The sequence below is a fragment of the Haliotis cracherodii genome, unplaced genomic scaffold, assembly GCF_022045235.1.
Source record: "Haliotis cracherodii isolate W230 unplaced genomic scaffold, xgHalCrac1.p SCAF_5, whole genome shotgun sequence".
NCBI classification, from domain to species: Eukaryota; Metazoa; Mollusca; class Gastropoda; order Lepetellida; family Haliotidae; genus Haliotis; species Haliotis cracherodii.
In genome coordinates this window covers 63,976,122-63,994,480 of record NW_027266308.1, presented here as the reverse complement: position 1 = coordinate 63,994,480, position 18,359 = coordinate 63,976,122, and the positions used below count along the sequence as shown (strand labels likewise).

At 42.6% G+C, this 18,359-nt stretch overlaps 1 protein-coding gene across 1 annotated transcript in view; it reads left to right on the top strand.

Annotated features, from left to right (window-relative positions):
- Positions 1 to 16,689, top strand: part of LOC139442736 (uncharacterized) — a 41,786-nt gene extending 25,097 nt beyond the window's left edge. Inside the window, exons 8-16 of the mRNA XM_071223618.1 lie at positions 129 to 572; positions 906 to 1,037; positions 2,092 to 2,289; positions 2,702 to 2,975; positions 5,450 to 5,637; positions 6,919 to 7,254; positions 9,099 to 9,422; positions 13,330 to 13,478; positions 14,547 to 16,689. Coding sequence (XP_071079719.1) covers positions 129 to 572; positions 906 to 1,037; positions 2,092 to 2,289; positions 2,702 to 2,975; positions 5,450 to 5,637; positions 6,919 to 7,254; positions 9,099 to 9,422; positions 13,330 to 13,478; positions 14,547 to 14,591 — 2,090 coding nt within the window. The 3' untranslated portion in view covers positions 14,592 to 16,689. The remainder of the gene's footprint in view (positions 1 to 128; positions 573 to 905; positions 1,038 to 2,091; positions 2,290 to 2,701; positions 2,976 to 5,449; positions 5,638 to 6,918; positions 7,255 to 9,098; positions 9,423 to 13,329; positions 13,479 to 14,546) is intronic.
- Positions 16,690 to 18,359: the final 1,670 nt, after the last annotated feature.

Genomic DNA, 18,359 nt, shown 5'->3' with positions numbered 1-18,359 from the left:
GTGAAACCCATTTCTGGTGTCCCCCGCCGTGATATTGCTGGAATATTGCTAGACGCGGCGTAAAACAATACTCACTCCTCCCATTGACTGTGTCTTGTGTATTAAACTGTCCTTTGTTAATGTTTCAGACCTCGTCAGTGTAATCAAGAATTTGTTTGGGACATCGTACAGCCCTCATTCGGTGACCTTGAGTTTTATGGAAGACGAAGCCGTTGAGGGGGCCGATGAAGTTGAAACTGAGGGGTACACGCGCACCAAATATCAGCTCCAGTACTCCAGTGACGACAACGCCACGAGCAACGACACCAGCACGTGGCAGAGGAGAACCTTTGACCCCCGGCGCGTGCACAGCGAGGATGAACCGGTACCCTCCCCGACTCACTTGCTGCAGACGACGGGCGCCATTCGCGTCGGGCAGCGGGTGTACGTGACGGTCTCGGGGATGGAGGCAAACACCACCTACTATCTCAAAGTTCTGGTCATCAATTCTGGTTTCCATGACGACAGCGTAGGAGTGACGTCACAACCTCCCCAGTATGCAGGCGCCCTGGCTGTTCGAACGCTTGCCGAAGGTAAATTATTATTATCAAAAAACAAGATAAGCTGTTTATACCTTGATATGACGATGTCTTTTGTGAAAAAAATCATCTCTAGTCCTACTGTGTTCAATATACTAAGGGTCGATTTGGTAGCCTAGCGGTTAAAGTGTTAGCTCGTCACGCCGAAGACCTGTGTTCGATTGTGTCTGAAATTCATTTTTGGTGTCCCTCGCCGTGGTATTGCTGGAATATTTGCTAAGAGCGGCTTGAGACGATACTCACTAACTCAATATACCATGAACAAATTATTATAACAAGTAACAATTGCAATTTTTTAACATTATTTATTTTTACATTGGACGACAGATGCATCGTCCCCATGTCCCACAACATGCCACAGCGAGGAGGTTCTCATGGTACGGTCCAAATCCTGTCCCAAACCAGTGCTGACTCGGTCACGTGGTGACTGCTGCCCCATCTGGCGGTGCTACCCAGAAGGTAGACAACTCATGTTAGAGAAGAATTAATTGTGTATGAGATCCGACTGTTTTATTAGATTTGAACGCCCCCCAGACACATATCCGCATATCTCTCAGATGTAACACGTCGGACACATTTCCTTATACATTTCACGCTCTATATGTGACTTGATTCAAAGGGCAAAGTCGAAAATTGATTGCATCTTCCGAACTAGGATGAACTAGGTTGGATTTCCAGGCTCGATCGTAGCGCCACCAGTGGCTATTACGAGTGATGCCCCTTATGTGTCCATCCTATTGACCAATCAGAATCCACCTCTCATATCACTTGTATTTGTGGCGCCCAGTAAAAAATCAAGATCTATATTGTAATAAAACGGGCTTTACCTCGCTAAGTGCATCCAATCACTTGATCAACTTGATTACAAACATAAAAAGATATGCAAAATATCTGTCGACCTCCAGTTGGCGGTACACATGCTTTACAAATCCTGCAGTCGACCAAAATTTGCACGTTAAAATCCATTCGTTGTTTACGAACCGGATGTCTAGTTCGTCCCGCGTCTTTGATTGGACAATGCAGAGACTCGTGAATCCAGCCAAAATGTAACTACGGAATTTCAGCCTGGTTCGGCAAGGGTGGAAACTGGACTTTTATTGTCAGTAAACCCCCTTGTCTCGGGAAGATGAATAGAATGCAAATAAAGAGTACTTGTAAATTCATTTAAATGGCTCACTTATTGTGGCGATACAAACCGATACAAACCATTTATATTTGCTATAAACTCATATGGTACATTTTAAGTCAACATAATTCAAATGTGTGTGTGTGTGTGTGTGTGTGTGTGTGTGTGTGTGTGCGCGCGCGCGCACACCCCCCCTTTTCATTTTGAAAAAAATCTTTATTTCTGTATAAATTACCACCAAAGACAGTAAATAGATCTTAATTGTGCACCCCCACCCCCTTTTAAAAAAAAGCTGTATCCGTCCATGTTGCCCATCTTGCGAAAGAGAACACAGGCAAAACAATTAAACGCGAGGACATTTTCGCATTCTTACATTTCCTTTTATAGAGGGGGGCTGTCATTACAAGAACCTGATCCTGAGCAATGGCGAGCAGATTAGGGAGAACTGTGAAAGAAAGTGTCTTTGTGAGGAAGGGAACGTGACGTGCAGCCCGCTTTGTGAAGAGACCGGAAGTACCCCACGACCCGGATGTAGACTTGAGCGCCTGGCGGACCACTGCTGCCCCGTGTGGATGTGCTCACCCAGTAAGTACACTTGCACTGACAAAAGGTTCAGGGATTGGCGGTTGGCGTGCCCGCTCGCCTCACAGACATTCTGGTTTGGATTCCAGTCATAGCCATGAAGCCTATTCTTGGTGTCCGCCGTTGTTAATTGCTGTCATGATAATGCTTAACGTCACTAATTCGGTGTATGGACGGAAAACCCGTGGTTAGCGTGGATGCTGGTCGCGCAGAAGAACGGGGTTCGAATCCTCGAAAACGTACATACGTTTTCCCGCCGTGTTATATGTTGTTGCCTCTGTGGAATAATTCCTATTGATACATGTACATCTTATTCCTTAAACCCAGACGCTCTGTTACAAATGCAGTGATTTCTTTGTGTAGGACTTGCAGTATCAATGATATCTGTACTAAAGGCTCAATCCAAATGTTTCAGGAACAAAGGCTGTTGAGACGATGTCAGTGACCATTAGTGTGGAATATCGAGGACACTGCGATGGTAAACCAGACACCTTTCAGTCACAGTTCAAACAGGCCATTCTCAAACTCCTCCAGTCTCAGTCGGTCTGTGATTCCGGGGAGGGACCGCCGAAGTCTGAATGCGAGGATGTGAAGGTATCCATGACCTGTCCGATGTCAAATACTATCGACAGAAGGCGCCGGGAGGTAGAGAACATCAGGGTTGACATCCACATAACATTGAATACAAGGTAATTAATAATAGTATTATTGTAATGATTGTGTGAGTGAGTGAGTGAGTGAGTTGGGTTTAAAGCCGCTTATAACAGCGCTCCAGCACTCCAGCTATATCACGGAGTGTCAGCTTATTTATATATGGGTTTATATAGTGCTAAGATCCAGTTACATACAACTCAAAAGCGCGGTAAAGTCTGAACACACCTGAAAGGCACTAATGTGGACACGTTCAAGGCTTCGTTGAAACGACGTTTCTTCAATTTGAAAGTACATATAGTTCTATGGCTGATCTTACACCAAGTGGGACACCTAAAGGATGGGTGGCCCAGTCGTCTAAGGCTCCGCGATTCGCTGTGCAGAGTTGCGTTCCTTGGGCACGCCAGAAACCTATGATTGTGGGTTCGAATCCCGGTTCGCCCCGATTATGTTTCATCGGCTAGGTTTGTCAGCACCGTACCTGTGCTCGTGGGTTTCGCCGAAGTGGTAAACGTCTGAGACCTGCATCACTTTGGGCTTTCCTCCGACATTAAGCTGACACGCCGCTATATAACTGGAATATTGTTAAAAGCGGCGTTAAACCCAACTCACTCACTCACTCACCTAAAGGATGGTCATGCAGCTAGGAATGAAGATCGCCAAATGTCTTCCATAGGCAAGTAAGTGAGTGCGTGAGGTTGATTTTACGCCGAGTCTAGCAATATTCCAGCAATAGCACGGCCGAGGAAACCAGTAATGGGCTTCACACATTGTACCCATGTCGGGAATCGAACCCGGGTCTTCGGCGTTGACGAGCGAACGCTTTAACCACTAGGTTACCCGACCGCCCCATAGGCAAGTGAGTTAACTGACTTTAAAAGTCAAGTTTCCACCCTTGCCGAACTATGATGGTATTATGGAGTTATATTTTAGCTGGACTAACGAGTCCATGCATAGTCCTATCAAAATCGCGTAAGGAAATCGAAATCCGGTTCGTAAACTGTCGTGCAGATTTCGGTCGATTGCAGGATTTACAAAACATCTGAACCGCCAACTCGGCGTCAGCAGACATTTTCCAACTCTTTTCGTGTGTTTTTATCAAGGTGCGCACGTGATTTGGTGCACTTTGCGCTGTAAGACCCGTTTTATCACAAAATAGATCTTGATTATTGATCAGATCGTCTTGACTAGGCGCCGCCATTTTTTTAAACAAATGCAAGTGACACAATAGGCGGAATCTGATTGGTCAATAGGAGAGGCTTAGAAGGGACATAACTCGTAATAACCACTGGTGGCGCTACGATCGAGCCCAGAAATTCCAGCCTAGTTCGGCAAGGGTGGAAACTGTACTTTTATAGTCAGTTAACTCCTTTGCCTCGGGAAGATGTCTTCTGGTACTTCTATACAAGATCGGACCGATTTGCTGGAGCTGAGTTGTTGAAAGCCTTGAATATTAAAACAAGTATTTTATATTGGATCCTTTGACGGACTGGAAACCAGTGCAATTCATGTGTTCGTACTTTCTTAACTTGGGAGAATAACCCGGGGTGATGGCGGTCTTTAACGTTTACCACTTTGGTGAAACCCATGAGCATGGGTATGGTGCTGACAATTTAAAGTTTGATTACTGTCCCTGACGAAGATTTCTGTGGAAATATGAATATATTATTACTGTCTTCAGTCATTTTTCAATTGTTTCTGTTGTTGCTTTTAATCCACGAATAATTAGTCTATTGTGACGCTTATAAGGCATTTGGATAGTAAGTTTTAGTCAATCTGACGGGAAAATAATTATAAAATGACAAATATATTGGTACTTTGTCGATTGCCTAAGTGAAAATTTCAGTTATTTTACACATTGACTGATTTTGAACACTGAATGTAACATACATAATCAATATATAGATTATCCAAGGAATAAACTTGGAAACGTTTCGGAAACAAGGATATAGCTTAAAAAGGAAATGGCCCGGAGGGTTATAACTTAAGACTCAAAGCTCTTGTTACTTTGAATACCCTGTGTATATATGCCTACTGCAATGGGGAAAAAACACAAAACAAAAAATAACAACTTAGAAAAACAAACAAAGTAAGCCGCTTCAGGGCATGTGACAAGTCACCATGAACAGTAATCGTAACGGGGATGGTAGAGTAGCCTAGTTGTTCGTTCGTCAATCCGAAGGCAGGGCGACTATGCTTGTCGTAAGAGGATCGACTTGTCAGGCTCGCTGACATGGATAATGCATGTCATCGTACCGAAACTACGTAGATCGATGCTCATATTGTCAATCACACAATTGTTTGGTCCAGACTCGATTTTTTACAAACCGCCGTCATATAGCTGGAATATTGCTGAGTGCGGCGTTAAGCAACAAACAAACAAACAAACAATCCGAAGACGGGGATCGATTACTCACATGAGTGTGTTATATGGAGCCCGCAATGGATTTGATGCAATTACAGTGTTTGAATGATGCTACAAGCTTCTTACTGACCTCATCACGACATGCAGTTCCAGTTCTGTGGAGGAGACAAAACAGAGGTTGGTGCTGCTGACGGCGTCTCTCGTGGGCGTCTTCAACTCCACCGACTCCACTGTGACAGTTGCCGAGTCGGTCTTTACGACAGGGGGCGCTGTGACGGTGACGCCACCTACCGGCAACTGTGGACTTGGCTTCATCTTTGACAACAATGTCTGTGGTAGGTAATTAACGGACCGTTGTGGAAAAGTAAAATTTATTGTAACTGTGAGAAATACTTTTTATGCAATTTTATCGCACAATATTTTTTCTTCTTCTACTATTTGGAGAATAACGCATAAGTTTGATTTGAGGTAAGGAATTATTATCAGTACAGACGAAGAAGACACCATTGTTGACGAAACGTAAACGTCACTGTTGGTGTGACATCATGGCAGTTTTGATGACGTTCCATCCTATCATCACACTCATGTGTAGACCATACAGATTTTACGAAACTTTCTTACGAATTTATGTCACTTTTGTCACGATAGAGTGAGTGAGTATGGTTTTACGCCTCTTTTAGCAATATTCCAGCAATATCACAACGGGAGACACCAGAAATGGGCTTCACACATTGAACCCATGTCGGGAACCGAGCCCAGGTCTTCGGCGTGACGAGCGAACGCTTTAACCACTAGGCTACCCGACCACCCCCTTGTGTCACAAGGACTCTGGCACTTGTCTCGTGGGGCGGTCGGGTAGCCTAGTGGTTAAAGCGTTCGCTCGTCACGCCGAAGACCTGGGTTCGAATCCCGACATGGATACAGTGAGTGAGTGAGTGAGTGAGTATGGTTTTACGCCGCTTTTAGCAATATTCCAGCAATATCACGGCGGGGGACACCAGAAATGGGCTTCACACATTGTACCCATGTCGGGAATCGAACCCGGGTCTTCGGCGTGACGAGCGAACGCTTTAACCACTAGGCTACCCGACCACCCCCTTGTGTCACAAGGACTCTGGCACTTGTCTCGTGGGGCGGTCGGGTAGCCTAGTGGTTAAAGCGTTCGCTCGTCACGCCGAAGACCTGGGTTCGAATCCCGACATGGATACAGTGTATGAAGCCCATTTCTGTTGTCCCCCGCCGTGATATTGCTGGAATATTGCTAAAAGCGGCGTAAAACCAAACTCACTCACTCACTCACTCACTCACTCACTCGTCTCGTCAATTCCGTATGACATAATCACCAATCTCATTAAAATCCCATCTTTAACTCCGATACGATTATTTTGAAAAAAAATATGATTGGGGAATTCCGAATGCAAAAACATGTAAAGTGGCGATATTATAATGTCATGTGATTTATACACCCTGTCGTTTCTAAGCACCGTTGCTTCGATTGCCATATAACTGTCTTCAAGAACAGACCGCATCTCTTGCAGAGTTATCTCCCTTAACCAACACACCTTTGTTGCTTGGTTACAAAACATGTTCCTCAAAGTGTCAGATCCATGTTTCAGTGGAAGGCGTAGCGTCGTCAACACCACCAACCACTCTGGATGTCCCTCTCAACGTGTCAGCGTCGTCCAACTCGGCGGTGTTGGCGTGGAAGAGCTTGAGGACGTCGAGGACGCCGTACGTGACTGGGCTGCAGATAGAATACAGGGAGGAGGAGGTGGAGGACATGATACTCTGGAACCAAACTGACCCACTTGACCCCAGCGTGACGAGCCACGAGCTGACCAGGCTCCAAGCGGCCCGCGGCTACAGGGCCAGGCTGGTCATCCTCACCAACATCGTGGACAACAACCGTGTTCGACTCACTCCAATCAGATTTGAAACAAAGCCATTTAAGAGTACGTAAACACTTATATCTAGACATCATAACACACATACAACTACCACTGCTACTACTACTACTACTACTACCACTACTACTACTACTACTACCACTACTACTACAACTACTACTACTACTACTAATACCACTACTACTACTACCACTACTACTACTCCTACTACTACTACTACTATTACTACTACAACTACTACAACTACTACTACTACTACTACTACTACTACTACAACTACTACTACAACTACCACTACTACTACCACTACTACTACTATGACTACTACTTTTACTACCACAACCACTACCACTTCTACCACTACCACTGCTGCTGTTACTACTACTACTACCACTACTACTACTACTACTACCACTACTACTACTACTACTACTTTTACTACCACAACCACTACTACTGCTGCTACTACTACTACTACTACCACTACTACTACTTCTACTACTGCTACTACTACTAATTATACTACAACTACTTCTACTACTACTACTACTACTACTACTGCTACTACTACTACTGCTACTACTACTAATTATACTACAACTACTTCTACTACTACTACTACTACTACTATAACTACCACTACTATACTATTACTATACGACTACTACAACCACCACCACCACTACACTACACTACTACAACTGCAACTACTACTACTACTACTACTACTACTACTACTTTTACTACCACAACCACTACCACTTCTACCAATACTACTACTCATTATACTACAACTACTACTACTACTACTACTACTACTACTACTACTACTACTGCTACTACTACTAATTATACTACAACTACTTCTACTACTACTACTACAAATTATACTACAACTACTTCTACTTCTACTACTACTACTACTACTACTATAACTACCACTACTATACTATTTTTATACGACTACTACAACCACCACCACCACTACACTACACTACACTACACTACTACAACTGCAACTACTACTACTACTACTACTACTACTAGTACTACTACTACTATTACTCTACTACTACCACAACTACTACTACTACTACTACTCTACTACTACCACTTCCACGACTACTATCAACACCACTACCACCACTACTATTACCACTGCTTCTACCACCACCACTACACTACACTGCTGATACTACTACTACTCCGACTACTACTACTACTACTACTACCATTACCATGACTACTATTACCACTTATACTACTACTACAGCTACTACTACTACTACCACCACCACTACCACGACTACTATTACCACCACCACTACTACTACTACTACTACCACGACTACTATTACTACTACAAGTGCCGCCTCCGTGGTCTAGTGGTAGAGCATCCGCCCGGAGAGCGGAAGGTCCTGGGTTCGATCCCCGGCCGCGTCATACCAAAAGACGTTATAAGATGGTACTTGTTGTTACCCTGTCTGGCGTTCGACATTAAGGGGCTAAACCAAGGACTGGTCGGCTCGGAGTCAGTATACTGTGTCTGAGTGGGGTATTCATGTTAAACTGCGGCATGGTATCTCACTGAGCTAGCACTATAAATCGGCATCAGACCGGACAAGCAGCCACACACACACACACACACACACGTGCATGCACGTCGCTATATAAGTGCAATAATCTTGGACGCGACGTTAAACACAATTTCACCTCACCTCACTACTGAAAAGTTTTTGGAATTGATATTTAACTCACTGGTGCCCTAGAATAGAGAGGAGAATTGCAAAAATTGTTTGGTGAGAGGTGTAACTCTGTAACTATGCCGTGTTTATTGTGTGTTCCTTCTTTCAATGAATCTACAACTTTTATCGTAACGTTTAATGCAGGCGTCACTATGAGAATCAACCTACAGTTGCAAGAAGTCGGCGTTGGTGTGACTACCGTAGTCATCAGATGGGTGAAGTTGGCGGACGCCATCTTGAAGAACGTGGTAGCCATGGAGGTGCGATACATGCGGAGCGGGGGGTCGGCCCTGGCAAACCCAGGGGTTGGGTCGGGGATGAGGGTGGTGCGTCTCAACCCTTCCAAGACCTCTGTGACTATATCGGAGTTGTCGCAGTCAACGGCCTACATGGCCCAGATCATCCTCTTCTTCAACAACAACACTCTGGCGGAAACGGCATCCATACATTTCGTCACCATGGCACAAGGTAGTCTGTTATTTGCGCGTTGAAAGTTATTTCAAATGTCACAACATTATTTCCAAACGCTTTATTCATGCATCAAAATATACATACATATTGCATGTACAGTTCTTATCAAGATCACGTGGGCCAATCAGATCTCATCACTCTGACATAGAGGTATGATAAAGTATTTTATCAAGATCACGTGGGCGAATCAGATGTTATCATTCTGGCATGGAGGTAGGATAAAGTACTGTATCAAGATCACGTGGGCCAATCAGACCTTATCATTCTGACATGGAGGTAGGGTAATTAGCCGTGTATCCCGCCTTTGAGGGGAATAAATTTCTCAGCGGGGGAATAAATCTCTTAAACCCCGCTACGAGCAAGTCAGGCTGAACGTGAATAGGCAGATATGCAGAATAAATCCTTTCACTTAGAGGAGGTACAAGGGTCTCTGAAATCCTCAAAGTGAGGAACAGCTGCTTTCCAACAACCCCCCCCCCCCCCCCCCCCCCCACCCCCCCAAAAACAAAACCCAAACAAAAACAAACAAAAAAAACCCAAAAAAACAAACAAACAACAACAAAAACACGCGTGCGTGCGTGAGTGTGTGTGTCCAGAAAATAATGTTCTGCTTTTCAAATATTGATATTGGTTATTTTAAACTACTTTCTAAACATTTAAATGTTCTGCAGATTAAAAAAAGATAATGGTCAACTTGTAGCTGAACCTTATAAATTCGTATTTTTACATGAAGCAGAAACAATACATAAAAAACTGGATTCAACATTTGACATAAGAAGAAATACCTTTAAAGAGTTATAAGCCTGTTTATAAACCTGCAGGTGCTATGGACATCATGTCACTGCACAGTACTACAATTTTTGCACATGGTCTTCTGGTGACATTCATGTAGATGTGAGAAGTTCAGTTAAAACAAACTATATAGGAATAGTTTCATCTTGGTTTTCCTTACATATAAATACCATAGTCCCCCCTATTTCTTCTAATTTTGATGGTAAAGAGTATTTCAAACATAAATAAGTACAGTGTAACAAATATCATATTTGGGAAAAATCTCTCTCTGTAAGGTGCAAATCCTAGTACTTTTTTTCCCAACTGGGATTCGAAACCACGGTCTCAGAGTGAGGCACCTAATCGCCAGCACACTAAATCAGCGATCTAACCCACTCATCCATCAAAGCTTCAACAAAAATTGAAGTTTGACAAATGGTACTCACAAGCTTCGTGTACCACTCTGACCAATCTCATTAAAATCAGATCTGATTTCTCGCTGCCGCTAAACAAACTTTGTTTAGCGATAGCGAGAACTAAGATCTGATTTTACCCATCATATTATTCTCAAAAAGGTTTTAGGTACCATTTAACATTTAAACGCTGGATTTTGAGGAAATTATTGAGGCATATATCTCCATTTAATCATCTGAAGCGGCAGTCAAACAGTTTTAAACATTATTTGTAGTGGCGAACATATTGTAAATTTGCTTCAGGTACAATCTCATTAAAATCAGATCTTAGTTCTCGCTATGCTAAACAATGATCTGAGGACATCCCATTACGGGTCACGTCAGAACGACCTTTCATCCAACCAGTCAGACCGTCGCTTACCAGATGATGAAAGTGACAGTCGGAATGTGTTTTCTAATCATGCAACCACGAAATATTTAACACGGGGTATTCCGAACGACAGTTACGGGTTTTATGATCATATCCATACAATCTAGGTCATCCAAAAGCCATTCCAGAATGTTATTCTTATCAGTTTTAATTATTTTAATCGAGAATACGTCAAATTATGTTTCGAAGCGTAGTCGCGAGTTTGAAACTAGTGTCGTAAAGCTCGAGAAAGCTGCCTTCTGATTGGCTAATGTCGATTTCTTGTCAGTCATTTCATTGGTCGGTCAAAATTCGCGAAAGGTCGTTCTGACGTGACGTGTAATGGGATGTCCTCAGATCTTTGTTAAGCGGTAGCGAAAACTAAGATCTTATTTTAATGAGATTGCTTCAGGTATGAATCCTTTTTTTAAATTTTTCACTGAAAGAGCAAGTTAAACAGAATACTACTAAAACACTTATCTGCCTCCGAGAACCCGAACCATATTAGTTTTATTTCCGCCTTTCCCTTACTGTTATGCTGTAGCCCTAACTAGAGCAAGTCTAAAATTTTCCAAGAGCTGAATCTCTCTTCTTAGTGTGGCTCTTTTTCAATTTATTTGGGTAAGAAGTGACTAACGGGATCAGGTGGTCAGGCTAGATCGCAATTACGTGGATCGATGCTCATGATGTCAATCACTGGATTGTCTGGTCTAGACGCGATTATTAACAGACCGCCGTCATATAGCTGGAATATTGCTGAGAGTGGCGTTAAACAACAAACAAATAAATAATTTATTGGAGTCATTGGTTTCTATTAAAATTGTATATTTTCATAGACTAAGCGTTAGTCTACTAATATACCTAAGTATGAGCCAAACCCAAATTTACCATCATTATTAATGAATTGCCTAATCGGGCTTAAACCCGCTATATATAAATATACCATATTGAATGGTGGAATTCTGATGTCACAAATTCAAGTAAAGGAAAATTTTATAAAGTCATTAAAGAAACATATCTGTGCAATTTACCAAAACGAGTGTACATATCACTACTACTTTTCAGAACTTCTTGCCATTATTTACCGATTGAATGTGGAAGATGGAATCACACCCCTTTTTTAGATAGAAAGTGTACTGTTTGTAAAAGCCAAGACATTGCGGATGAATATCATTATATTTTTAGATGTGAATATTTTAAAGAAGTAAGACAATTATACATACCAAAGACTCTTATTGTACATCCATCTATGTTTAAACTTCAACAGATGTTTCATTGTAAAAATAATATCTTCTTATAAAAATTATCAAAATATTGTAAAATAGTAATGGCTACATTTAAATAATTATTAAAGTTGCCATCACTATTATACGTCGCATCTCCTGTTAAACCTCAACATGCTACTTTTTGTAGCCTTGGGCGTAATAAAGCTCTGTTCTGTTCTAAACATAATTCAAATAGTGGTTAAGGGATGACAGTTTCCAGTGAATAGATGCTTTATTACTTGTTACCTCCAAACCTTTTTTTCAAAAGTTGGTTTGGTCACTGCAGTTTCACTCTTTTGTCTTGGAGTGTTATGTTTCAATCCTAGAGGTCATGCTGACCCATGCTATCGGTGCCCTAATTTAAACAAACACTGACCAGCTTGCCCCTGCCTGCTTCACTGGAACATGGGAACAACTGATAAGGTCATGGCTAAAGAGTATCAGATTCAGTGAGAGGGGGGATGCTGACGGGGAGAGGTTTGTTTTGTGCCACTAAGCGCTTTATACCCCTTCAAAGCGAAAAGCGCACTCTTTTTGCGCGTCAATGGAAGTCACGAGACGAAGCCCAAGCTAACCTCAGCTCAATCGAACAGCAGTTTTCTATCAATTTTGAATTTGTTTAAGTATTTTACAATGTCATATTAAAACATGTCAGTAAGATAAATTCGTTGCAGCAGGATCAGTCGGTGTACATGGAGTTTGTGTTCCTACTCGAGCCTCCGGCTCAGGGGAAAAAAACAACTCGGGACATATAATCCCATGTACCCCTCGTGATCCTGCTGTAGCTTATAATATCACTCCCCAAATGACTAGAAGCTCAGTCGCATACGGCGCCGGACGTCTGTGCCGACTTGCTCCCCATAGTGTTGCCAGAATGCTATGATCGTGGTTTCCAACCAGGATTCTTGGTTTGACCAAAGGGGTAAGAGTCAATTACCTTTGTATATCACTAGCTCTTTAAGTCTTACTGCCAATAGTTATTCAATACCAGATCATTTTCTGTTTAGACGAGTTGATCATCAGCTCTTTGGTCTCCTCTGTTACAGTCAAGTCGGAGAACCTACTCGTGCCTTTGGTTGTCTCTGCCGTGGTTGTCGTCTGCGCTGTCGCCATCGTGCTGATCACGTGTTGTTTGTGGAGACGCAGCAGACAACGGGAGGCGCGGGAAACGGCATTTGAGAACAAAACGTTTGGCGTAAGTTGTCCTTGTTTCTTCCTTGATAGGAAGCTGTCCAGTGATTGTTCAGACTTGTACAGAAAACAGAGTGCTCATTGACCACCATAGCGTTTGATATATTACCACCCATAAGGGTAGAATGAGCGTGTGTAATAATTCCGATAATTGCAAATGTGCATTTTGGCCATACTCAATGATTATCGGTCAGTTGGTGCCATATGATGTCACAGTGCTTCATTGTTGAAAAACATACGATATGACGTCACCCATTGTCCCTGGCGTCATAAATTGATGACATTACGTCATCTGAACAATGGGCTACTTACAGTGAAGTGTTGACATTCATGCCTTTTTTTCTTTATTTTCTCTATTCAACTGTCAACGAGTAATATATAGAATTACCTATACAAAACTCGGAATTACGTGTCATCTGTCCCTCGTGCATGAGTGCTGTAAGGCGCTCGCCTAAACTTCAGTTGTTCCTTCAGGACTGGTAATCCGTAGTTCGTCACAGCTCGTTGGTTATTCTGTTTGTTGTTTAGCGCCGCACTCAGCAATATTCCAGCTATATGACGGCGGTGGTTATTCCTTAAGTACATATACTTATATAATGGTGCTTTGAGCCAGTAAACATAATGTTGAATACCTAGTTAATATGCAAATTGCACAATATATATATATATATATATATATATATATATATATATATATATATATATATATATAGTTTAAAGGTTACCCAGCTCAGTGCCTCTACGTCTATTTATGTTTCTAAGCAACCGTGTTAAGAGCGGGTCCGTAACGATACGCATGTGTGTGACCCTCATTAATCTGTGTCCGGGTCAGAATTATCTTCAGCAATCCATTCTTATTGTAAGAGGCGACTAAATGGATCGAGCGGTCAGGCGGGTTGACGTAGTTGATGTACGTCATCGTATCCGAATTTCGTAGATCGATCCTCATTATGTCAATCACTAGATTGTCCCGTCCAGATTCGATTATTTACAGATCGCAGTCACATCGCTGAAATATTGTTGAGTACGGCGTTAAACAACAAACGTTTACTTCTGCCTGTTCCATTTCCAGCTTCACATTGAGACAGACGGGCGAACACTGAGTGCAAGGCCTTGATTGTCACTTCCGGTTTCTTTATCCTGAGAGGGGTCCACCCTCGCACGGACTATTCAGCTACCCGGATGACGATTACAGCAGCGGAACAGGAACCAAGTACCCTTTCGGAGAGTGAACCTAATCAAAGTGCCGTCCACAAACTGTACCTAAATATTTTCCCCAGAATGAGGTGTTCATTGACAGCGTAGCTGTGGCAGAGTGGTAATATGTGACCGCGTGGTAATATGTTTGTGACCTACTGGAATCAGTTCTATTCCGTCAGATAAAGACTGACGAAACAACAACAAGACAAAGTGTTTCAATTATTGCTCATGTTGTTTGAGTTCTATGTGTTTGCTATACCTCAAGCGCCGTAAAAACCCAACCCTGCTGACTCACACACAAGCCACGCCGAGGGATAGCACTTCAAGCAGGCTACTGTTCTGCCGAAGTAGGAGGGACCAATGAAGAGCCTTGATGTAGACATGTGACGAGAAAGTGTGATGACTTCAAATTATCATGGGTTCTAGAAAACGACATCCGACGTTTTGTTAGTTTTTGGGTCTCAAACCCGTCATGTTTTTCCTAACTACAACGCGAAGCTCTGTCTAATCCCCATATAAGGAATTTGACCCGGAAGTGCATGCGTTAAGGCCATTAAAACCTACAAAGCAAATATTCACCAAAGTCAATTAGTTCTCATCATTCATTTTCATACGAGTTTCATAATTTTCTGGCAATTCAGGGATTAAGAGATTAATCATTCATGAGGTCGAATATACTGAGACAGATTGTCATATGTGAGGAAGAGTCCGCATCCTGAGAGTTATTCTTGTCATCTTCAGGACTTCGTTGTTCCATAGCAGTCGAGATGCTTTGTGTGTTGTAGTGAACGCAGATGTGGAACCCGGACGGTGACCGGAATAGGTACTCGATTGTCTCCCTTGTCGAATCACGTGAAATGTGACTCTGCAGTCCCAGTTTGATCAACAGTACCGTTGCAACAAAGTACACAATGATTCAACATTGACAGCCGCGTAAGAAAGCAAAGTAGACTTGTGCATGTAGGTTTTGTAATTTTGTAGAAGAAATCAAAATATACAAAACAGATGTATTGAATGTACATCTTTTTATCGGGAGACTAGAGATATAATTAGATGGTTGCATGGATACCGGTTCACGGCCCTCAAGGCACATGGTTGCATGTGTACCGGTTCACAACCCTCAAGGCACATGGTTGCATGTATACCGGTTCACGGCCCTCAAGGCACATGGTTGCATGTAAACCGGTTCACGGCCCTCAAGACGCATGGTTGCATGTGAACCGGTTCACGGCCCTGAAGGCACATGGTTGCATGTGTACCGGTCCACGGCCCTCAAGACACATGGTTGCATGTAAACCGGTTCACGGCCCTCAAGACGCATGGTTGCATGTGAACCGGTTCACGGCCCTGAAGGCACATGGTTGCATGTGTACCGGTTCACGGCCCTCAAGACACATGGTTGCATGTAAACCGGTTCACGGCCCTCAAGGCACATGGTTGCATGTGTACCGGTTCACGGCCCTCAAGACACATGGTTGCATGTAAACCGGTTCACGGCCCTCAAGACACATGGTTGCATGTGAACCGGTTCACGGCCCTCAAGACGCATGGTTGCATGTGTACCGGTTCACGGCCCTGAAGGCACATGGTTGCATGTAAACCGGTTCACGGCCCTCAAGACGCATGGTTGCATGTATAAAAACATATTTGATGGGGTCATAACAAATTAAGTATTTGTGTTAGAATGTCTGAAAGATCCCAAGCAAGTCTACAATCAGCAAGTCTAGATTTCCTCAGTCTCAGGTCTGAAAATTAAGATATTATCTGGGATCATTTTATAATAAAAGACAAGTTCATAAAAGGAACTATTTTTATGTCAGAGACTGAGTGTTCGTGTGGTGGTGACACCCGTGTGTTCATGGGCACCAGACTTGTGTCACGTGGTCCATTGCTGTTGTTTACTGCATGTTACTAGAAATATTTGATATATCTATATATGTTTGCTGTATGTGTTTGAATGAGCTGATAACATGTCTGAATGTGCCATAAATGTTTACAATTTGCATAATAAACTTTATTTTCTACCGTTAGAATTTGTTTTAATTAATGAAGATGCGAGTGCGACTTACGAGTATTACTGACTGATTACATGCCACCAAAAACTACAATCAATGGACAGTATTATGCTAATGTAATGAAAGAATTATGAAAATCTGTTCGCCAGAAACGCCGTTGGATGTTAACACGTGTAATTCTGCTTTTGCATGACAACGCTCCGGTTCACAAGTCGTGAATTGCACAGCTCGCCATGTAAATGTGGATTCGAACAGTTAACTCACCCAACCTACAGACTATACTTAGCCCCCAGTGACTATTTCCTGTTCCGGCAAATGAAATATGCCCTACGTGGAAGACGCTTCCAGGATGACGAGGACATAAAGGCTGCCATAGAGGCGTGGTTAGAAGGACAATCTGCGGATTTCTATAAAAGTGGTGTAAAAAGTTTGAAGGACAAATGGAACAAGTGTATTGAGGTGAATGGAGATTATATTGAAAAATAAAAGTGCAAGAGAGTTTCTGCAACTTGATCTTGAAGTTGCAATATTGAAGTTGCAAAACTTGTTGAACGCCCCTCGTATGTTAGATCAGGCGACGTGAGGAGGTGACATTTATAGATAGCGCCAGAGACTACGGGTCCTGCCCGGAGGGGGCTTATGATTAGATGAGATTCGCCGAATGTTTGCTGTATAATTTAAAAAAAGGAGATAAAACTTTGGTACGCTTGGAAACATATCGAAACAATTAGGTATTTTAGATAAATGAAGCTTGAAAGAAGCGTATTGAAATGGTTTGCACTATAACAGTACTGTAACACCACCAATTTACCGTTACATTCACCCCAATCTCATTAAAATCAAATCTCAGTTCTCGCTACATCTACACAAAGATTGAGGATATCCCATTACGGGTCACGTCAGAACGGTCTGTCATCCGACCAATCCGAACGCCGCTTACCAGATCTGAAGAGTGTCGGTTGGAATGTATTGTTATCATGTAACCTCGAAGAGGTTATTCCGTATTCCGTATTCCGTATTCCGAGCGACAATTACGGCGTGTACGACTAATTTCGTCAAAATTATTGTCTATCTTTCGCTTCAATGGAATAAACATTTAAAATGGATGATGATTTCCATAGACCCTGGGAAGCACTGTCATACACCTTTGGCCATCTATAAGACATCCCAGAATTTTCTTTTTTCAGTTCAATTTTGAATCGAAAACTAGGAAAGTGTTTTTCAAAGCGTAGTCTGGAATGGAATCGCCTGTGCCGTAAACCCTCGGGATAGTTGCTTTCTTATTGGCTAATGGCGACTTCTTCTTAGTCAAGCTCCGTACAGCGACATCCTGTTTCCCAAGGAAAGGAAAGGAAGTGGAGTCCTTCCTTTCCAGACAGATCGTCCTATGTCACAACCTGTTCAGATATATTCCAATCAGATCAATATATATAACAGACAACAGTACAGCATATAGTAGAGGCAGTCAAAACAGCACATATCACAGACAATCAGTCAAGCAAATATCAGAAATAAACAGTCCAGGATATTTCACAGGCAACCTGTTATCAATCTATCACAGGCAACCAGTTCAGCATATCTTGCAAATATTAACTCTCCATATCGCACCCCCACCCCCCAACATACACACACACGGCCGGAGACCAGGGCCATTATTCCGGCAACCTTGA